This window comes from Nomascus leucogenys, chromosome 4 (assembly GCF_006542625.1).
Source record: "Nomascus leucogenys isolate Asia chromosome 4, Asia_NLE_v1, whole genome shotgun sequence".
NCBI lineage: Eukaryota > Metazoa > Chordata > Mammalia > Primates > Hylobatidae > Nomascus > Nomascus leucogenys.
The window spans coordinates 96881634-96904777 of record NC_044384.1 but is presented as its reverse complement, the minus strand read 5'-3'; the positions used below and the strand labels follow the sequence as shown (position 1 = coordinate 96904777).

General features: G+C 45.8%; 1 protein-coding gene across 4 annotated transcripts in view; it reads left to right on the top strand.

Moving 5' to 3' along the window:
• The window catches only part of CACNA2D3 (calcium voltage-gated channel auxiliary subunit alpha2delta 3), a 962218-nt gene that overhangs the window by 721615 nt on the left and 217459 nt on the right, over positions 1 to 23144 (top strand). For all 4 annotated transcript variants that reach the window (XR_004029736.1, XR_004029737.1, XM_030811589.1 and 1 more), the window contains one exon: positions 22795 to 22878. Coding sequence is in view for 2 of the 4 variants with exons in the window: in XM_030811589.1 (XP_030667449.1) it covers positions 22795 to 22878 (84 nt within the window). In the remaining 2 variants the exon portion in view is untranslated. The remainder of the gene's footprint in view (positions 1 to 22794; positions 22879 to 23144) is intronic.

Here is a 23144-nt window from a genome sequence, read left to right as displayed (position 1 = left end):
AGACAACTTGTACTAGAGGTTCTCTGTGAATCCTACCATGTGAAGAAACCAAGGTTGTTTGTTTGTTTGTTTTAAAGGTAGCAATAAGAATAATACTAGCAGCCACAGTAGCTAAAGAATGATAGGTAAGAGTCAGCCGGCATGAATACCCGTGGCCCTGGCGTGCACAAGTTGTTTATTCATCTCTGTTCGCTTACCCCTGCTTTCCCCCTCCTTCTTCCTGAACCACCAGCCGCCTCAGCACAGAGTAGGGACTCAGTAGATGAATAAGTGAAGGGATCCTCTAAAACCAGTTTCATTTTTACTTACTTTAGGTTCTTCTGGAGGTTGTAAATGACTTGTGAACTTACCTTGGAAATCCAGTGTCTTCATGGAGCATAAATCCACCCTGGCCAGAACTCTCAGGCATGGCTGGGAACAGCCAGCTGCTAGCAGCTTCTCTGGCTAGCTCAGGCAGGGAACCCTCATTCAAACTCCATTTGTCTCCTCCCAAGCCCAGCCATATAATCGAATCCTTATTACAAATGGACAATCCCCTTAGTTCTGGCCAGGGCTGCCAGATTAGCATGGTGAGTGTGAGTGTGGGGTTGTGGCCAGCATGGGGAGGACACAGCAGGCTGACTTAAAATAACTCCTATTCCCTCTCCATCTGCCATGGAGTTTGTTTCAGCCCCTTCAGCCAGAGGAAAGAGGTGGGTTTCTCTGAAGCACAATACCAATATTTTTCTAATTTGTCCTATAAAATCTTTCCCCTGAACTTAATGTTTGGCTTGATTTTATCCAGTATTTTCTTTAATCTTGTGTGATTTGGGTGTGAATCACGAAGTGTCTCCAAGAACAGCTCAGACACAGGGGCCGTACTCAGCGGACTCACTTTGGTTTAACTGGCAAAGCTGCTGAAGCAATGCTTCTCTGCGATCTCTGGGCTCTCCTTCGTCCTCCTCCAAGGGTTTCTCAACCTCTCTGTCCTTGCCACCAGCTTGTGACTTCCTGATAGATTAACTGATGTTGGTTCAGCAAGCATTGCCCTCGTGCCTGGTGTGGCTCAGTCCTGTATTAGACTGAAGACTGATAAAGTAATCTTCAAAGGGGCCGGGGGGCTGCAGCACGAATGGGGACAGACACCTGTTCTCAAGGTGGGGAATGGAACAACAGCGCAGCAAGAGTGATTAAATGCTCTTGATCTTGAGAAATGCTTTATGAGTTGTTATGATGCCCCTGGAATGTTTGTTTGATGGTTACCACTCGTTAAACATTGAGGTATAGTTACGGACTAGGTTTTGTTTTCTTGCTTTTTATAATTCCTTTGTATTTGAGAGCTTTAGGAATTTTTCTTAGAATGTGGAGCCCTGAATAGATCTCCTTTTCTTTTGCCCAACAGCGGATTGGGTTGAGATTTTGGTCATCCATCTGTCCCTACCTTTTAGAATAAAGGGCCAGCTAAATTGATTTCCTTCCCCCAAGAAGGAGGTCTGGAATGTGGACCTGGTCAAGCCGACAGGAGAACACAAAGGAGGTTCCCTTTCAGCAGCCGCAGCAATGGCAGGGTTCCACAGAGGAGCCTCGGGCAGGCAAAATTTAGGACTCATTTCCATGAAGCCTGCATTGAAATTGGCCAAAAGCTGTTTGCTCTGTGTCTGCAAACCCAGGAGATGAGGAAGGATGCTGTAGAGTTTTCATTCTGGATGAAAATCTGCCAGTCACATGGGTCACATATGTGGGAGTGGATGAGATGGGAGGTAAAAATGATGGAGAGAAATTCACATTCATTCCTTCAACATACACTGGATGTTCACTCTGTTGTAGGCTTGAGCAAGCTGCTCAGAGAGGTCACAGAGATGTGCCCTGCCTCAAATAGCTCAAACTCTAATAGGATGGATAAGATATGTGTATCAGTAACTGTGGACAGTAGAGAAGATGCGCTTTTTATTTGTTGTTGTTGGTATTAGTATATTTTTCTAACATTCACTGATTGCTTTTTATGGGACAGGAACTATCCTAAGTGTTTCACATGTGTTAATGCTTTTAATCACTGACTAACTGAATAGCAAGCCTAGGATATTATGTGCCTTGGAAAGGCCTAGAGGCTTAAGGAAAGGATGAAGGCGAGGGGAGGTCCAGGTGGAAGATACATCTAGCAGCAGCCTGGAGTTGAAGTGAGGACAACTGTGAGTACTGGGCTGAGCAGCTGGGCTTCTCTAAGACGAAGGTAAATATCCTCATGTTACAGACGGGAAGCTGAGGCACTGAGTCATAAGGTGACGTCTCCCAGATCACATAACTAGAAAGTGCCAGAACCAGGACCCTTAACCCCAGTCAGTTTAGATGTACTAAGTTCACTGTGCTGTGTGGGTTCTTCAGGAAATGGGAGGCAGAGTGCTTAGAGGGTGGGAGTGACTGTGATGCCTGGTCTTTGCAGCCATATGGACCAATACCAAGGTAATCATGTCAGAATCTGTCTAGACTTAACACTGTCCAGTAGGAATATAATGTGAGCCACAAACAGGAGCTGCCTATGTAATTTCAAATTTTCTAGGAGCTACATCTAAAAGAATACAAAAGAAACAAGTGAAATTAAATTTAAGAATATATTTTATTTATCCCAGCATATCCAAAATATCAATGTTTCAATAGATAATCAATATAGACATTATTAATGTGATATTTTACATTCTTTTCATGCTAATCTTTGAAATCTAATGTGTATCCTACATGGCACATCTCAATTCAGGCAAGCCACATTGCAGGTGCTCAAGACCCACCTGTGGCTGTGGCCCCCATAAGGGACAGCACAGGTCTAGAGTGTGACCGGACATTTTGGACCCTTCTAGATAAAATGGATTATAGGACCTCCTGTTTCCTTAAAGTGGGTTAGAGCAGGCTCTGTTGCCACCACCACCCATCATTGTGCCATCCTGGAAGTCTGGGCGAACAGTCAGTGGCCAGTTAGCCTCCTCTGCCATGGCCACCACCCCTCCCTCCCAGGCTGTAGCCTCTCCAGTGTCCAGGAGTGGAAGTGGGAGGTTGCCCAGAATTCAAGGGGCCTTGACTTGATTGCCAGGACAGATGAGCTCCATAGTTTGGCCTGGAAACTCCGGCTATTCTAGCCATGTAGGTTCACCCCTACGCCATCTAGACTTCCGCAGACAAACTGTCATGGAGGCCAGTGGGTGGAAAGCAGTAGCCACACTGGGTGAACCTGAGCACTTAGGTCATCTAAATCAGAAATGTTTTGATGCCAAAGCCATTTCTGTTGTTCTGGAAAACTCAGATGAACTCTTGAACGAGTTTAAATTTTCCTAACCCAAGAGTCCTTGCACCTCCTCTGGAATTTAATATTGCTGTTTCCACCACCAGCTCTCCACAGCCTGGGTTCCAGGATGGCACTAGCCTTTCCCTGTGTCACTCTGGACTGTCCTTGCCCCATTCCAAACATGGATTCTGCTTCTTTGCTCTTGTGGATTCCTGGGCGGTGCACGTTTGTTAATGGTTATAGATGGGCCCTCATGGAAGGTTATTAAATCCATGGATTGATACATGGACATGCTAATCAGTGTAAATGTTCTCACACTTTAGTCCTCTTGTATGGAACTAAGTGGACATCCCCCATGGACACATGTGAATATGTGTTAAATGCTAACTAGACAGTGCATATCAAACATCAGTTTAAATAAGGGTTTAAAAAGGTAGGAGCACTTCTAGAATCCTTATCTGAGTCCAGCTGGCTTAGTTCAAGCAATAGGCCATGGGAAGAGATTCTGTATAATTCTAAAGAATTTAGATGTGAAAGTCAAATGGAATTTCTCTTAACTGTGCAATTCTGCAGCTGAGGGAATAGCAGGTCCTTTCATCTGTTCCTCAGAAACCCCAACCTCCTTCCTGCTCCAAATTCTCATGCTCAACTCTTCTTTACCTGAAATCTTGTCCCAGGTACACCATTTACTGGCATTTTCTCATCCTCCACTTCTTAGCTCAGATGTCACCTCAGAGAAGCATCGCTGCGCCCACCCAGAGAAGCCATACTCCTCCATCACTCTCCATCACGTCCCCTGCTTTAGTTTTCTTGCATCACCACTCTTGGAAAACGTCTATTGTTTAACTTCTCCCCTGTGGTCCTTTGTGAATAGCTGGGACTTTGCTACTACACAAAGGGGGTAGTCAGTAAATATTTGGTGAATGATCTGCTGGATGTTTGAGTGATGCTGATGATTAGATATCTGAGTACCAGTTTCTTACAATAAATGAGAAGAGCAGGTGACACACATTCATTCACCAAACATTTGTTGAGTCCTTGCTATGTCGGGTGCAGAAACAGAAATGTGGTTAGTTAAGCTCCCTTTTCTTTTCATCCCTCCCTATCCCCTCCTGCTTGCCTGCAAGCATTCATCAGATGTCCTTGAGTCCAGCACTATGCTAGTTAATGGAGACATAGAAGCAGGTAGAAGGGAGGTCTCTGCCCACAAGAAGCTCATCACACAAAGCAAGGGTTCCCTGGTGGTAAGAGGGACCAAGAAGAACTATGGGCTCACAGACGAAGTCTCTGCTTTTCCTTAGAGGAAGGGTGCCCTGAGATGCAGGAGGGCTTCCCAGAGGAGGTGGGGGAAGACTGCACTCAACAGATACTCCGCACTCTCCCCAGGATCACTCACCTCAGGCCAGACCAGGCATGACTTCTCTCTCTCGTCTCAGGACCATGCATTCTGCCGGCCACAGCCTATGGGCGTGGGGGAATAGGGAGTTGGGCCTAGCATTATTCACAGAATTTTCGGTGGTCCCCAGGTGCAGGGATCTGTTGCCAGCCTCTTGGACCCCCGCTCTCAGGCTGCTGCTGAACTGAAAGAGACTGCCCAGTAGGTGGCGCGCAGGCACCGCTGAGTACTCGGTCCCCATGCAGAGCCAGCCCCTGTCAGCGCATGTTCTCAGAACAGAGCCCGGGCGACTGCAACCTAGGCCTGGTCTGAGTCCATTTCGTTTAGTTTCAAAGAAAGAATTAACAGAGGCTTAGTAAGTGTATCTGCTCAGAGGAGAGCGTTCTCTGAGAAAAAATAAACAAGACTGTGTGACCCCACGTAGCGAGCCTGTTCTTTTGGAAATACATCATTTGGTTTAAAAAAAAAGAAAGAAAAAGAAAACAGAGCCTTGTGTGCTTTCTTCCTGATGGAATTGGCGAGGGCACCGTCCGCACTGCCCGGTCTGGGCACGAGTGGACGTGTTGCAGCGTTGAGGGGAAGGCTTACAACTCAAGTCAGCGGGTGCCTGGGTTTCTGTTGGGTGGGAGCTACGCCCTTTCTGCAAACCTTGAGAAGTCAAACCCACAACTCCCGTGACTGGGTGTGTGCTTGGGCACTCAAGGGATCGATGGGGTTTGGAATCAATCCCACAGGTATTTTTTTATTATTATTATGGACAGTGTGCCTATGAATCTCGTCTGGGTGCCAGGCACCGCAGCACCCAGGCGACCAGGAATCACGACGCTGCCCTCACCACAGGTCTTGGGCCAGGCCTTGTGCCAAGAGCCCTGGGTGCCTTGCCTGGTCAGTTCTCATTGCCTCCTGCATGGAGTGCTCACCACAGAGGGATTGACTGTGCGTGAAGATGCTCTATATATGATTTAAAAAATTAATAAATACATACACATTTGAAGGGCAAAAAAGATATTCCCTGATACTTAGGCCAAGGAATGTGTCAGTCAGAAAGTAAATTTGGGTCAGTCTTCAGAAGAAAAACCAAGAAGACAGCTATAGATAATTACCCACCTCTGTGAGCCCATAGTTCTTCTGGGTCCCTCTTGCCAGCAAGGAACCCCTGCTTTGTAGGACAATGTAGTTTCTTCATAAAATTAAACTTTTACAACTGAAAGAATGTTCCTTAATCCTGAAGCTGTGTCCTCAGCTTCTTTGACAAAATGCCAGCTTGGGCTGCAGAGCCTCCATCAGCCTTTCCAGACAACATCCCCGTGGTCCTAGGATGCCCACCTGTGTGGAACACAGTAATGACCCCTCTGCTCTGGGCTGTGACTCTGGGGTCTGCTGAGTGGGAGACACTCACAGGAAATGGAGAGAGGGGAGGGGAGTCAGGCTGTGTGTTCACCCCTGTGTGCTCCGAGACTGGCTGCACCCCCTCTAAAGCCACATAAGCCTACTTCTCTCTGGGCTCCGGCACCTGCTTCTCCCTCTGGCCCTTCATGCAGACGGGTGGGAGTGCCCCACTGTTTCTAACTTCAGGGTGCTGCACCATTTCCTGTCATTTCCTACACCCTGCCCAGGCCTTTCCAAGAGCCTCTTTACTAAACCTTCCTTAATTTGCCAGCTCGTGTATACCACGTGCTTCCTGCTGCGGCCCTGAGTGATACAAAGGTGAGAATACATGGAAGGTTTGTCTTTTATAGTCATTACTCTGCCAGGAAAGAAAGAGAGAAAGAAGAAAGGAAATATGAAAGAATGCAAAGAAAAGGAAAGGAGGGAGAAAGGAAGGAAGAAAGAGATGGAGGGAAGGAAAAAGAAAAAGGAAGAATGAGACCCTCTGTCCTTTATTGATTGATTCATTCATGATTTATCTATCTCCCATTGTAGTGGGAGTGGAGAATTTCCATATTCCCTTCCAATAAGCCCCCCTTTCTGCTCAAGTGATTAAAAATTGTTATCTGTTGCTGACAACCAGAGCAGCCTGACTGATCCAACCATGAATCCCAAAGTCTGGGAACCACTGCTGGGTGTGGCTCTGACCCCTGCTCTCAAAGAGCTCACAGTCTGACACCACCTCCTGCTGCCCTGTCACCACTCCTTTGTAAAACTTTAGTCCTCTCAGCCTCCCCTTCACCCACAGAGGGGTCTGTCCCCATTCCTCAAGTCTTCTTGCGTGGACCTTTGAGTCTGGGCTCCCCACGACTTTGTAGAAATATCTTGACACATCTGCTCCTCTGCGCTGCAAGTAGCATGAAGATGCTGATGAGACTGTGTTTTGTTCAGCTTTGTATATCCAGGGCCTGGTGAGGTACTTGGCAAAGGAGGTGGAATGACAAATAAATGACGAGAGAAAACCCATGTATAGGAAGGCCGGGCGTGGCGGCTCACGCCTGTAATCCCAGCACTTTGGGAGGCCGAGGCGGGTGGATCACGAGGTCAGGAGATCAAGACCATCTTGGCTAGCACAGTGAAACCCCGTCTCTACTAAAAATACAAAAAATTAGCCGGGTGCAGTGGCGGGTGCCTGTAGTCCCAGCTACTTGGGAGGCTGAGGCAGGAGAATGACGTGAACCCAGGAGACGGAGCTTGCAGTGAGCGGAGATCGTGCCAGTGCATTCCAGCCTGCGTGACAGAGCGAGATTCTGTCTCAAAAAAAAAAAAAAAGAAAAAAAAAAGAAAACCCATGTATAGGAAATCGAGCACACAATGAAACAATATGTTATCAGGCACCACGGTTGAAAATACTGACAAGAAGGAGAATTTATGAAAGGACCTGGTGTCTTGCTGTGCACTGGGTAGTTAGAGAAGGCTGCAGGGAGCTGGTTTGCAGCCTATAACTTTGAGGCCACAGTCTGGCACACTTGGGAGCAGCAGAAGGGCTTTCAGATAACCTAGATGAGTTACTTGCTCATTTGTGTGTGACTGGAACCCTTCCTCCCTTCCTTTTTCCTCCCATCTTTCCCTCCCTCACCCGCTCCTTTCCTTCCCTTACATGGCATTTGTCTGTTGAACACCTGTCATGTGACAGACACCCTATTAGATGCCAAAGATCTAGTGATAAAGCAGATAGAATTGTCCCTTTATTTGGTGTTTTCATTCTCATAGAGAAGATATGGGTTTTTAAAGTTCATAAATAAACTGATAAATAAAAAATACTATATCATTTGGATAAGCTCGCCAAAAGAAACAAAGATCTGAGAAAACAAAAAGTAGGGAGAGGTACCTGCCTTAGTTAGATGGTCAGGGAGACCCTTTCTTAAGGATGATGGTTTTTTTGTTTGTTTGCTTTTTGTTTTTGAGACAGAATTTCACTTTGTTGCCCAGGCTGGAGTGCAGTGGCACAATCTCGGCTCACTGCATTCTCCACCTCCCAGGTTCAAGCAGTTCTCGTGCCTCAGCCTCCTGAGTAGCTGGGATTACAGGCGCCTGCCACTATGCCCTGATGACTTTTTGTATTTTAGTAGAAACAGGGTTTCATCATGTTGTCCAGGCTGGTCTCGAACTCCTGAGCTCAGGCAAGCCACCTGTCTCCCAAAGTGCTAGGATTACAGGCGTGAGCCACCGTGCCTGGCCAGGATGATGTATTAAGCTGAGTCCTGGGGGATGAGAAAAACTGTGGAGACTGGTCCAGGCTGAAGAAACAGTGTGTGCAAAAACCCTAAGGCATGGGGATGGTGAGTATGCTGGTTTCTGGAATCTGTCCACAGATTTAGGCCAGATTTTCAAAGAAGGGTAGGTGACCCAGGTTTTGTTGACAAATTCCTATTTGAGGCTGCATGTCGTGAAGTAGTTGCTGGTACTGCCCCGTTTCCTCCACTCTGCTGTGACCATTCCTGTACGTGTAGCATGGCTCCTACCTGACAGCACTTAGGTGAAGGCTTTCTCTGGCTTCTGCAGTCCTTTCTTCTCAGGCATGCAGCAGACAAGACGTGACGAGAAATTAGCATCCCTCAGCCAAAGACTGCCCTTCTCAGGTGGGGTGTCTCTGAGGTATGTGTTTTACACTGGCTCCCAGAGTTCCCTGATGGGATTATGGCACAGTTGCCCACAGTGATAACATGCCTGCAGCCTGTTGGCTCCCCTCCCATCTCTGAATCACTTTGCCATGTCCGTGTGGGTATTTTCTGGGAATCCCTGTCAAATAAAAACTTTGCACATGAATCCTATTCTCGGGGACTTCTGAGAGAATTCAAGCCAAGACACCAGCAGGCTGATATGTCTCCGCAAAAAAATTGATTGGCTGTAGACTAGAGCTTCAAATGCAGTTTTGAGTGCTCTCACATGGGCTTTTACATTAACACCATGGCACTGAGCGTGCTTCCCATTCTATTTCAGGCCCCTGAGCATGTATTCCTAACACACCAGCCTGCTTGGAGAATCCACATTTGCTTGTAGAAGTACCAAGGAGCCTTGGCTTTATGCTATTTATAACTGAGAGTAGTCACTTTAAGGAAATTTGATTTAGAGATAGGATTCTCGGCTGCTTTATTATTTGAAGAAAGGATTTGATGAGGAAAAGGATTTTCTTTTCACTGGACACACTCTGACCTTTGTTCTACTAGATTAATTTCATATCTAGAATGCCCCATCTTGGATGATGAATTAGCAATAAAAACCTCATCAAAATGTAATTACAGGCAAAGTGTTGAATAATGATCTCTTAAAAATTCCTATAGATTTGTCTGCACCTCCTTTCCCTTGTGGGGGAAATGAGCCTCAGCTGCTAGCTACTAGCCTCAGCTCAGGAATGCAGACCCTAGCCCTATTGCAAGGCTGGGATGTGAGTGCTGGCTTCTAACATTGCCCAGTGTCATCTAATTGATCAATTGCTTTTCTCCACGTGATTGATGCACATCTTTATATAATTTAAAGGACCATCTTACTGGGGGTAGGAATACACAGGAAGTGGGAGCTCAAGGCAGAATGAAACACTCTTCTCCTCCATCTGTGACAGCCTGCTGGGGGGGAGAGTTATTAATTAAAATGTTAACTGCCCAGACAATAGCAGGCAGAACAGCTTGGAGAAAGCCTGAGAAGCAGGCATTGCATTAGAACTTTCATAACTGCAAATTCCAGGAAAGTTTGTTCCTCCTTAAAATAGGAAACAGAGCCATCTGCCTCTAAGAGGAGACTTGACTGGGCTGCTTAAGTGATGTTAGGCTTTCCCAAAGAGCACATCTTGTTTGTCTCCAGGGAGATGGACTTGACTGAGAGATAACCTAGCCTTACCCTCACTCTTGTTGTGGGCCCTGTAAAACCCTACAGCTGGATCTGACAGCAGAATATCCAAATGATCCCAACTGGGTAAATGCCCACATTCATTTGAATAACTGAAGAATTCAATTATTTGAATGCCAATGATTATTCCTCTGGGAGTTTACATTTTAGAAAGACCTTCCATCTGAATCCCCATGAGAGCATTAAATTGCTATCTAATTAGCAGTCCCAAATTATATATATTTAAAAGATAATTAAAGGTTTGAAGGCTGTTGGAATAACTGGTTATACATTTAAATGAATCACTAGAAATTTGTTGGTAATGTGTGGAGTTTTCTTTTATTTCTTGCTCCCCTCTTTGAAGTTCGGTAGACCCAACCTCGCAGGGTTAAGTCTGGTAGCAGTAAGATAAAGGCAGACGTTTTTAATTACTGCAGCTCAAACCTCCAAATAATTATAAGCAGCTGTCATTTTTACATAATCCTAAATGATAAGACCCAAAGAATGCAAATAAAAATGTTGAGACCATGGGCTTTTTGGCACAATAATTTAATCCCTATCACACCACTGCACTGACCATTGTACTTCATTGAGGAATGTGCTCTAACTGTTATACACTTAGGTGAACTTTCATCATCATGTGATAGGCACATCTATTTCCAAACACATCTCCCAGGTGCCATTTTTACATTCTCTGTGGAGGTTGCTAGGCAGAGGGAAACACTAATACATTTGGAATTTTGAGGCAAAGAAGGAGCTTGGCTAAGCCAGGCAAGGTTTTTGTTGAAAGTTCTTCTCAGCCTCACTTGTCCCTTTCTCCTGGAGATGGAGTCTACCCCATGCGTGCCCCAGTGGCCCCCTCCCTCCGTTATGTGGCATGGTAGGATTGTTCCTGGGAGCATTTCTTTGGCCTGTTGCTGGGGTTTTTATTGGCTTGGCCACTTCTGTGTGCCAGTTAACCAAGGACAGAAACCCCAAATGACAGACTGACCCACCAGCTCCAACCTGGTAGCCTCTGGGTTCACGTCTTAAATTCCATGCTTTTGATGCCTGTCTGTCTTCCTGGAAGGGCAAGGGCCTCTTGAGGAGCAAGTCAAGGGGACATTTACCACAGCCACAACAGCTTCTCTCCTTTGAATCCAATGACTATAATACCAAAGTCCGTAAGATCAAGGCAGGCAATTCACCCCAGGCAGAGCTGAAGCCCCACTCTGCAAGAGACAAATTTAGAACATCAGCTGGAAAGTAGATGCACACACACACACACACACACACACACACACACACACACACGTTCCAAATTAGATCGGCAGCCCAAGGATCCCTCTGCTAAGGAATGCTGAAGCTGGATTTAAATTGGGACTGGGACCTGGCGTGGCAGAAATGTGGCCCAGCAGAAAGGATGGCCCAGTGAGCTAAGCTGGATTCCTTGGGAATGGGAAATAGAAACAGATGAAAGAGGAGAGAAGTCAGACCAAGGGTTTATCTGGAATATTTAGAAGCTGACAGACATCACAGAGTATTTTTACCTCTCCACAGTGAAGAAGTGTAGAGATTTTAGAAATGTATCCTGAATATTAGAAGCAGTTAAAATATTCTGATTCTTCCAAATGCCTGCTTCTCCCAAAGGGCCTCTCCTGGAGTTTCTAAGTCTAGCTGCACTCCAGGAAGAGGATCTAGTAGTAACTGGGAGGGGCTGGGACTTTTATCTGACTCCCAGGATTGCTGCAGGTTTTTCATGAATATGGGGTGGACTCCCAAGTTAATGAAGCCCATGTTTATCCAGGCTCAAATACAAATATAAATATTATGTTCGTATATATTTAAAGGGAAGATTCATTTGAGCGTTAATGATTTGAAACTCAGCTCTGCTCAGTGTGGAATTCTAGGGGCCTGGTTAATGGTGACTATAGGTCACCTTGCTGTCATCCCCTTCCTGCGTCCTCAGCATACATCTCAAGTAGGCACTGGGCAGTGATTTCAGCTCCAGACTGGGAGGCTCACTGGTGCCTGTTTCTCTGTGGAGCAGAGCAGTCTCTGAGGTCAGATTCTGGGGCTGAAATTTATCCAAGCTACTTAACCTTCCTGACCTCAGTTTCCTCCACTGAAAAATGAGAACAACAAAAAAATAGTGCCTACTACATGAGACTGTGATGAGGGTTAAATGAGTTAATGTTCACAAAACGTCTAGAACAGGCCGAAAACATAGGTCATTGTTATGCATGTGTTTATTAAATGACTAGATAGACTAATTTGTTCATTCACTCAGTCCACTCATTCGTCACATATTCATGGGAACCTGTTCTTTGCCAGGCACTGTCCTAGGCATGTGGTCCAATGGTGAACATGAAATAGTCTTTTTACCAAAGATGCTTAGGACCTAGTGGGGGAAGCAGGCAAGTAAGCTAATAATTTGCAGTACACTGTGATGGCTGTGGAGATAGGGCCATGGGAGGCTGAGGAGAGTATGGGAAGGACTTGACCTGACCTAGCCTGGCCAGGTCAGGACAGACTTCCGAGAGGAGTTGAAATCCTGAGGGGTTAGCAGAAATTGACCACGACCCTAAGTTAGAGTGAAGAGAATTCAGAGCACATGGGGTGGCATGTGCAGAGGCCTGAAGGCAAGAATGATGATGACATTTTTAGCAGCCAGCTCAGTCTAGCGGGGGAGTACAGTGATAGAGGGAGTGGCGAGAAAGAGGCCAGAACAGCAAGCAGAGGCCAAGTCACAGGGACTTGTGGAATTCTGGGCTGTTGGGTGCCATCATCTAGGGCATGAGGAGCTATGAGGGTTCCAGCCAAAGCAGTGATATGATCTGATTTGGGTTGTGAAAGAATCCCTCTGGCCGGACCCTGGAGAATGGATTGGAAGGGTTAGAGTACAGGCAGGGAGACCGCTTAGGGGATGCTTGCTTGTATCAAAGGCAGAGCTATCACAGTGGCTGACACTAAGCTGATGGCAAGATTGATATGATCCAATTCCAAGAGACATTTTGAAGATAGAAGCAATGGACATGGTAGCTTGATGGGCGCTGCTTGCTTTGCCTGGCTCACTGCCACTTTCTCTGATTATACTTGCCCATTCCAGCTCCTGCCTGTGTTTCCATGGTCACAGGCAAATATAAGACCCAGAGAACTCAGCCTTGCAAGGGACATTTGGCTGTCCTCTGAGTTATGAATCACATCAGAGCTCTCTGGGGTTGATTCAGACCAGCATGCATCCAGAAACATTTTTAAAAAGACATATCACTGTAATTGAGAATCATACACACACAAAATCAAAACAGTATTTTGCTGGATCACGTGTCCAGTGGAGAGGATGGACCGATGATGGACAAGAACCAGCTGAGTTTGGTAGTCGGAACATGGCTGGGGCTTAGAGCATATGTGTACAAAGTGGCCACATGCATATTTATACTGTAAAGCACAGTATCCTCAGAGGGTTGCAGAACAAGGGCCACCCCAGTTGAGAAAGGAGAGAGACTCAGCTGGAAGGATCTGGGAAATTTCTTTCATGGAAAATGTGGCCACAAGGATGGAGACCTTCATGTCTTTTCTTCCTTCATAAGTATCTTCAACAATTTTTAGCAGGAAAAGCAAAACAAAATAAAGCTGTTAAACCAAGCATCTCCCTAAATGAAATTACACACACACACACACACACACACACACACACACACCCCGATGAAGGCTCAGCATTCTGACGTTGGTTGTTGGTTGATGCTATTACAGGCATAAATCAGGTAATGGCAGTTGGCTTGGAAGAAAGAATTTCTTTCCCTCTTGCCTGCATCCCTTTATTAACTTCACTTGCAAATTCATTGCCAGCTTCCTGCCCTGCTTGTCGTTTAGCATAAAAACCTGAAGTTGAAGGCTCTCTGTGTTCCTCAGCCATCTCTGAGATGGTGAGACTAGAGTCCACTCCCCAGGGACTAAGTTAAGGAGAGGCACTGGAAATGGGGTGACAGGATATGAGTCAATGGGCCCGAACTACTGACCACAGGAGGAAAACCAACAACAGAGAGAACTCCCTCTTCCGTGATGGTTAGCCGTGGCATCGTTCGAAAGTTAACATTTTGTAGTGTTGATGGATACTACTTTGAGATTTTACTTGAGTGAATAAGGAAAGTCAGTGTTTTCGCAGTTTCAAAACTAGAATGAATTAGTTGTCCCTAATTGCACCTCATATTCAAAACGGTCTGACGGCTCCACATACCCAAGAGTCTTTTGATATGGTCAACTGCTCAAAGGAATAGTATCAAAGAAAGTTCTGTAAATTTTTTTAAAAGTTACCTGCCAAATGTCACAGACATACTTTCAAATTATAGAGGTCCTCGTTTTCACCCTGGATATTCTAATGACACAGCCGTGTCTGAAAACTTTTATGAACTTGGCTTTGGAAGAAGGCATATATCCACGTTCGGGAACTCAGTGCAGTCCTGTCTGAAATTTATTTCGAGGCTGTCTTGCATCTAACTTTTGTCGAGGAGACTTTAGAGACAGTTTTGTTTGCCTCTCAGTGCTCCAACTCATCAGAGCAGATGCCCCCGGGTGCCCACATGGATCTTTATTTTGCATGCCCGTCTGTGTGTGTTCCTTCCTCTTTGCCGAGGAGCAGTCTTTTCTCAGTGTCACTCCTTTACCTACAGCAGAGGTCTGGAGTTGCCACTCTCCCTCCCTGCTTTCAGAGTGCCCTGTTCTCTGTCCCACTGCTGGCACAAAAGGTTCCTCCCAGCGCAACTACTCAGCACTATTTTGATTTTTATGTCTAGCTTGCTGTTACAAGACCAACTGGCTTTTTGAGAATGGGAGCTTAAATCCAGCCTCGGTGTGGTAAGCGTGCTTGACCTACAAAAACGGTGGTGGGCTAAGCCGCCTCCTCCCCACACACAGTGCTGTGTGTGACTCATGGCTACCCAGAGGACACTGATTAAGATAAAGGTCATTCAGGTTTTCAAAGCAGCCTGTTAATTGTTGTTTTTTTAAAAAAAAAAAAAATACCAAAGCTGTTTTAGTTTTACAGCGATCAAAAGGATTTTTTAATCATACTAAGAGAGCACATACGACTTTTCATCTTTGAGATGCTTAAAAACATTAATTAATAAGAGCACAGTACCTTTTAGAAAAAGGAAAGGGCTTGTTGTCTTGACATGCCCCGTTGCCTCCTTCCCACCTTCCTGCTGGTTTTTGACACACCCTCATGACCCTTTTTCCCTGCAGTATATCTGGGCTTCTCATCTTTCTGTGACATGTAAGATTGCATCTCCGAATAGAGGCTCATTGGCATTTTTCTCTTGGCATAATATCTATGTCATCCCATTGGGCATCTTGTCTAGAGAAGTCTGGGCTATCGGGGAGTCACACATCCAAGGAGACAGCACCATTTTGGTGGAAATCCGAGCTGAAATGATATCCTCCCATACCACAAGTGTTCCCTGAGGCCCTGAGATGGATATTGGTGAAATTAAGTAAGATAGGCATCAGCATATTGCTGCTTAACTCACTGCAGCCACTCAGTTTATTGTAGGTGTTCTTTTTTTTTTTTTTTTCCAAGACAGTCTCTCTCTGTCGCCCAGGCTGGAGTGCAGTGGCATGATCTCAGCTCACTGTAACCTCCGCCTCCCAGTTTCAAGTAATTTTTGTGCCTCAACCTCCAGAGTAGCTAGGACTACGGCACACACCACTGTGTTCAGCTAATTTTTGTGTTTTTTGGTAGAGATGGGTTTTTGCCATGTTGGCCAGGCTGTTCTGAAACTCCAGACCCGCCTCAGCCTCCGAAAGTGCTGGGATTATAGGCGTGAGCCACTGTGCCTGGCCTTGGCCTAGGTGTTCTTAATCTGACACTGCTTCTCCTATCCCTGGCCACCAAGCTCAGTTTCAAGGCAGGCCAAATGAGTCAGCTGGTAACAGAGACAGGACCGGCTAGTGGGATTTGACTGCCAATGTGATTCTGTGACTGTTAATGGGTCTTCTGGGTCCAGTCCCATCAGCAGTTGCCACCTGAACCAAGGACCTGCATTAGCCAGGAGAAGAGCACCTCAGGTGAGGCAGTGCCGAGGGCCGGTGACCACCAGACCACAAGCTCAGAAACGAGGTTGGGCCGGCTGCACCACGATGCCACTGCCTGTCAGCCATGTCACCACGTGACCCACCCTTCCTGGGTGCTGCGTTTTCCCATCTCTGAAGCAGTTATCCCTCACCTGGGAGTTGTGAAAATGAAACGAGACATGTACCGCCGTTAGCACAGAGCCTGGCACCAGAAACATTCACCCTCGTGACGAATGATGGGAAGTGCAGGGGGAAACTGCCCAGCGGGGGAATAATCAATTTTTTATTCTTTTCTAAAGGCAGTCACTTGGAAAGCGGAACAAGATTAGTTACTACATTTTATAAATTCCTTGTTAGGAAAACAGTGAACTTTGAAAAGTGAAAACAGTAACTGATTCAAAGTACTTTTACCCTTTGGGAAAGAGAGCAGAATGGCAGGTGCCGACGCCGCTATGCTGTTAGTAAGGGCAATATACTTTTCACTTTGTATACTTTTCACAACAACGAGCAGTTATTACGTGGATAAGAGGGGGAAAGTAAGGAAACAACAAACGCTCAAAGTACTTAGATTGTAACGCTCTCAAAGTACTTAGATTGTGACTTTGTGACACCCCCCCCCCCCCCACCCCGGTTCCCGCTACTGATCCCCGAGGGAGGAGGGGCTGACTGGGGCTGCCTTTCTCTGGGGCCACCTCCTCTGAGTCTATTGCAACCAGAGGCCTTGATGTGCAGCTGGCAACATGGAATCAAAGGGGAGGAGGCCCTCACTCTGCCACAGGCCCCCCCGGCCTTGACCTTGAGACAAATCAGCACCAAGTCAGGTCGAACAGCCTCCTTAAAGTAATAGGGCTATTTATAAACAAGATACTATTGTGAACTCCCTTTACCTGTGAAGGAACTTCCTCCCTAGGGGTGCGCTGCATGGGGGCAGGGGCTGCTGCATCTCATCAATCAGTATCAGCCGTTGGTACTGGCCGAATGGGTGTGTTTTCAGGCCATATTTATTAAGACACAGGATGTGCTGGGCTCCTTGTTAAACCATGTTTATACCCATTTGCTTCTTAGTGCAGCCCTGTAAGCTGAGTGCCCATACTTCCATCTTACAGATGCGGAAAATGAGGAAAATGAGTCACAGAGACGTGCACACCTAGCCCCAGATCACACAGCATGTAGAACTGATTAGAATCAGAGTCTGACTCCAGGATCCTGGCTTTAAGCACCCTTCTAAATGGGTTCCCTTGATGAAGCCTGATTCACTGGTAGTGAATTGGGATCAACAACATGAGGGTGGGAGCTCATTCTCCCTGGGTGCCTTTTCCATGCCCTCCAAGGCTTGCCTAGGCCTGGCACAGAGCCTGGGAAATATTAGGTGTCCAACAGCCTGGGAAATATTAGGTGTCCAACAGTAGGTGAACAAATGAGTGAATGAGGGAAAGAATGGATGAGTGAGTGAAGGAATGAAGTGCCCTGTGGCCATTGGTCCTTATCTCTTGCATACGGAGGAGTAAGGCGTACCTACCTCCCTTCTCCTGAAATGGTCCCTTGAGCCTTGGGGAGAAGAGAAGACACAGGGCTTCAGAGGAAGTGGTAAAGGTCTTCACCAGCTGAGGACTGCGGCTGCCTGGGAGAGAAACATCTGCCCCAGATAATCGCTGGCTGTCAGCCCTCTGTCACGCCCCATGTCCAGATGGCATTAGCTTTGGGCAAAGTTTCTTCCTCTCCAGTTGGGGATCTCCCACCCCCATCCCCTTCCTTCCTGTTGGCAGCATGGAGTGGCACATACAGATTATCAATTATTAGCACACACAATATTTGTTCCACAGAGGCTGCATGGATGTGTACAGCTGATTTCCTCTGGCCTTTCCCAGAACACAGAAAGAGCAAAGGGGTTCTGTTTTATTTAAATCAACATGGCCATCACCTTGGCGCAGCCCATTGTGCTTCCAAAGTCAGTCTGTAGGTAACACAAAAGGGTGCTGGTATCCAGACCATTAAATACGGCCAGGAAGGCTCTGTGCTGCAGGCAAGTCCTCGTTCCAGCTTGCTCCTCGGATGAGTGCCCTCTCGTCCCATCCTGCTAGGCCAAGGGCTTGTTTGTGTGTTCCCCACATCTGGCCTTTATTTGAAACTCCACCTCAAAGTATTTCATAGCATAGAATATCTTTCCTTATTAAATTCTCCCCCACAGATTTTTTTCATAAAACAGGCACCAAAAACTACAAACCTACCTGTGGCTCTCAAAGTATCTGTTTATAAACCTTTGGAAACCGTTTGCAATTAGTTAATCACATTTTCAAAGGAAGTTACAGATTATAGATACACTAACAAATGCCATACACGATGCTTAGGCCCCGGTAACCAACTCCTCACGCAGAAGAAGAAGAAGTCATGGAGCCGAGGGACCTGGGATTTGTCCCCTTTTAAAACTGCGTGGGAGAAGGGAGATTGGGCATGGGAATTGGACATTTGAGAATTTAGTTCTTTTTCTGTCATTCATGGAGGTGAGGGGCGAGGGGGAGTGGGCAAAGAGAGATCAACTGTGCCCAAACACAGTCGTGTATCTTGGAAAGTAGTGAGGCATTTTATAAGTCACATGTTCCTCAATAATCATGGAAGCACCAATGTTTGTGAATACTTCACATAACATGTACTTTAAAAGCCATTCATTTGAAAAGAAAAAAATAAAGGCACTAAATATATACAAGTTGGAATTCTGTTGACTACTCAATGCTTAAGATCTAAGCCAGCTTTAAAAAAAAAAAAAAGGCCTTTAAAAGGGAAGGGGGATAATATGGAGATAAAGTATTGATACATGAAACATCCAAGGATTTCAGGTACAGCCTGATCCAGGTGCACACACCACATTTTCAGGACTCTCTTCAAATCTTTTCTCTGCTTTCCCTGCACTGGCTTCATGCCCAGGAAGACTCTCTCCAAGTAGTGGCAGAGATGGCCATGAGCTCTTCCAAGCTCCCATCCTGGCACCTTAGCAACACCTCTTTTCCTAGATAAATCCAGGAATGCATCCCACATTGAATCTCTTGAATCTCATTTGAATTTGCATGGGTTATGTACCCACCTCTGAACCAGTGACATCCTGGAATGATGTGGGCCTCCCCCACTGATCAGGCCACGTGAAGGATGGTTGTGCCTTCACTAGAATTACGCTTAATGGGAGTGGTGCCCAAGGAGTTCCCTACAGGAAAACCGAGATGATTAACCTGGAAAACATGGGGAATGGGTGGTGGCAGGCCAAAGCATGGGAACCTTCCTAATGGAGCGCCACTTTCTGGCCTTTTAATGTAGTTTCTTAGTAGGGGAAAAGAGGTAGGTGGATTTAGGCTTAGTACGTTAGAGTTGTCTGATAGCTCTTGGCCTGTTATATCTATGCAACAGCCCCACTGACTTTTCCTTTTCTCACTCAAATTAATCACTCTGCCGCATGACTGTTTATATTCTAAAGGAGCTTATTCTCTAAAAAAGACCCAAATGAAAGGTGTTGCAGACCCATTTTACATACCTGGCTAAGCAGACATTGTAGAAGGGCATTCTTAAACAGTGTTCCAGAGGAAGTATCCCTACCCCCTATCTGTATCTTGCCATGAAATTAGACTATAGAGATTTGCTGGAATATGGTGGCTCATGGGCTAGTATGATGGGAAATCTTTTATTCCATCACTCTCTAATCATTCCAAGTATCTTGAATACCTTTTTGGTGAAATGTACTGTATTTATTGAGAGATTATAAAAAACGAGTAAAGACATTTGGGGAGGATCAGAAGTCAAGAATTCCCTGCTGATTCCACCTTTGCCAAATACCATCTAAAATGACTTGGGTTCTTTAGCACAAGTATGAATTTTTCTGCCGGGAGAGTCTTCAGTTCAAACTTGTAAGCTGCACACCAAATAGAGACATATGAATGTGATTGTCTGACATCATCATAGTCAACAAACAGCTTCTGTCTGCCTAAGGTTTGCAGAATGGTGACCAGTAAAATTATTGAATGGTCTTCATTTCAGGAAAATGAGATATTAGCCAATTTTATTCAATGAGCCGGTGTCATTCCACGAAATGCATGACCCTCAGGAATCTTGCTAGCTGAATATTTAAAGATTTTACTGTGTCTGGGAACGTGTTTGCCATTTTACATACAATATTTCATTTAATACTCTCAACCTTTCTTTGCCATGGAGGTACTATTGTTTTTACCCATTTTGCAACTGACGAAGGAAGCTTGGAGTAGCTGGATACCTGGCTTAGGATCACACACCCAGTGTGATGTGAGTGGTGTGACACAGCAGAGCCACTGTGATCTTCTCCTCTGAAAAAGACACATGGACACCTTTTTTGAGGACGAAGGAACATTTGTTGCTCTGGAGCTTGTAGGCTTTTTTCAAAGCTCTTTAACAGTGGTTGAAATAACATGAGTCTTAGACATGAAAATTTAGACAGGGGCTGGTGGTGGGTGGGGTGTCCTCTACCATACTAGCTATGCGATCTTATTTAACTTATGATTTAATTTATTTAACTTGTGAGAACCTGTTTTCCCAAATGCATTATGGGCAATAAATTGACCTTAAAGAAGCAGAATTAAGAAGGATAAACTACAAGTAAGTCCTTGGGAAAGAATGAAGCACTGTTTAATTGACTTTGTATCTTTACTGCCTTGCACTTAGTAGGTGTACAATAAATGTGCATTGAATAAATGAATAAAGAAGCACTTTGAAGTGACCAAAGAAAGAACTTCCTCAAAATAGACAGTTTAGATCCAGCATCAGGCTACCCAAGAAATTATGAAAGTTCTGCCTGTGAAGTTCAGGATCTGGGCTGTGTGAGTTTCTGGGATACCTGATAGTTCTCAGTAATGGTTCTTAGGTAACAGAGGTCCAGAATGACTGTCTGACTCTAAGTCCTCAGGGGGACACAACTATCCCTCCCCCGCACTCCTCCACACTGAGGGGCAAGGCACCGCTGCTGACAACTCCGGTTGACCTCGTTCCTGTTCTTTCTGTTCAGCCCAAGACTGCATCTCACAAGGACCAGGGCTTCCATGCACACAGGAACTTTACTTAACAAGATCCAACTGCTAATCTGCTATTGTTTACAGCGGCTTCTGAGGGAACCACTTTCCTTCCCCTTCATCTGGAGTGGATCTGATGTCATAAAACTGACCGTGAATGTCTGTTAACTGAAAACCTAAGAGTAGTGGGGTGGGCTCCCCATTGATCAGGGTGGTAAAAGCCCACTGGCCATAGGAGGCTAGGCACCATCCTAGGTAGTGGTGAGGAGGGGGAGTCTCCAGAGAGGTCGCAGAGTTCCTGAAATGCAGTTGGCAGGTAAGAAAAGAGTGCATGCGTGGACACTTGGCCCTGTTTGGCACCACAGTGGTGCAAGATCGACCCCTTCTGGCCCTCCCCTCATCCCACTGGGGGTCAGTTTACACTTGTCTGGTTCAGCATATGGGTGGCAGTTTTCTCCTTCATGCCCAGTGTGGCCTCAGCACCTGTCCCCATAGTAGCTGATCAGTGTCCAAAATGGCAACCTATGGTTTTGGGGTCTTAAAACACTTAGACTGACCCTGTATCTCACTTAGAACCTTCCAATTAAATCAAAAGATGACCAAGCTGGAGAGAAAAGTGAAAAAGAAAGCAGTATATGTGCATATATATTTTTCCAATGTGCCATTAACCGTATCTGATGAACGTGTAAAGGGGTTGCTAATCCTTAGCCTGCAGCAGAGGGCAGACTTTCCTACATTATAAACACCCCACAACCAGCATCAAAGGCCTCAAGATACAAGAATGTCCAGACACAAGAACATCCGGTCGATAAAATGGTAGGCTTGCAGGGTGACTAACACCAGTGATTTAGGGGAGAAAACTGAAACCACTTCCCCAGTTATTCATGCACTCATCAGCTTTTCCGGAGAAGTGCCCTAACAGCCATTACATCCGGCTGTGATTCCCAGTACCCTCGTCTACTCCAGGTAAAGGAGCCATGCTTAGTTCAGTACTGCTGTGGCCAGTGTGACAGCAAATAGATGGTTCTGTGTGTCTGCAAAATGCCACCAGCATGCTGAGCCGAACCCCAGCTGTGGAGATCAGTGCTTTTGCTTCCTAGCTAAGGAGTACGGGTAGGTTTGAGACAAAAGGTAGAGGAGGGAGAATTATAAAGTATAGGGGGATATGACTAGATTTTTTGGTAAATGTAAATAAGAAGCCCTTTCTTGTATCACGGATTGAGTTTTAGCAGCTTTGGGATACACACACACACACACACACACACACACACACACACACCATTCAATGGAAAGACAAATCCAACTGCTAACTAGTCTGCTATTGTTTACAGAATTTACATTGTTTACATGTATATCATGTATGTGTATACACACACACACACACACACACACACACACACACACCATTCAATGGAAAGACAAATCCAACTGCTAACTAGTCTGCTATTGTTTACAGAATTTACATTGTTTACATGTATATCATGTATGTGTATACACACACACACACACACACCATTCAAGGAGGGGACAAATTTTCCTTTGCATCTGGTGTTTTGGAAACCAAGAAGTCTACAAGGTAAATTCATATCAAGCAAAGAGTTAACTTTTCTACTCCCAACTTCAAGCAAATGTTTAGAGGCATCTGACCTTGGCTTTCCTGTCATTAAAAGTCCCTAGGACTGTCACCCTGCTGGGCTTCTCACCCTCATTGGTCCACTCCCAAGCCCCGTCCATGAAACAGGACTTGGGAAGGTAAAGATTGCCCTGGCTGATGACTTCACGGACTTCTGTTTTTCTTTTCTTTTTCTTCTTCCCCTTGCTAGTATGAAGAAGGAAAAAAGCGAAGGAAACCTAACTATAGTAGCGTTGACCTCTCTGAGGTGGAGTGGGAAGACCGAGATGACGTGGTAAGTGATTTGTTTTCAGGCCTCGTGGAGAAGGAGCTGCATTGTACCCACTTCTGTACCTGGGGGAGATCCCAGGAGTTGGCCAAGAGGCCCACTGAAGGGACACCTGGCTACCAGAGGGACGTGGAGACAATGGGCCTTTGTACCATGTGTGGAGTTTTATAACTCTTCAGCCGGTCAGTCGGACCAGTTGCAGACAGGCCAGCCACCCCAGCTGCTTGTGCAGTCTACTAAAACCATCCCCTGGCGGATGCTGGTCCCCTCTG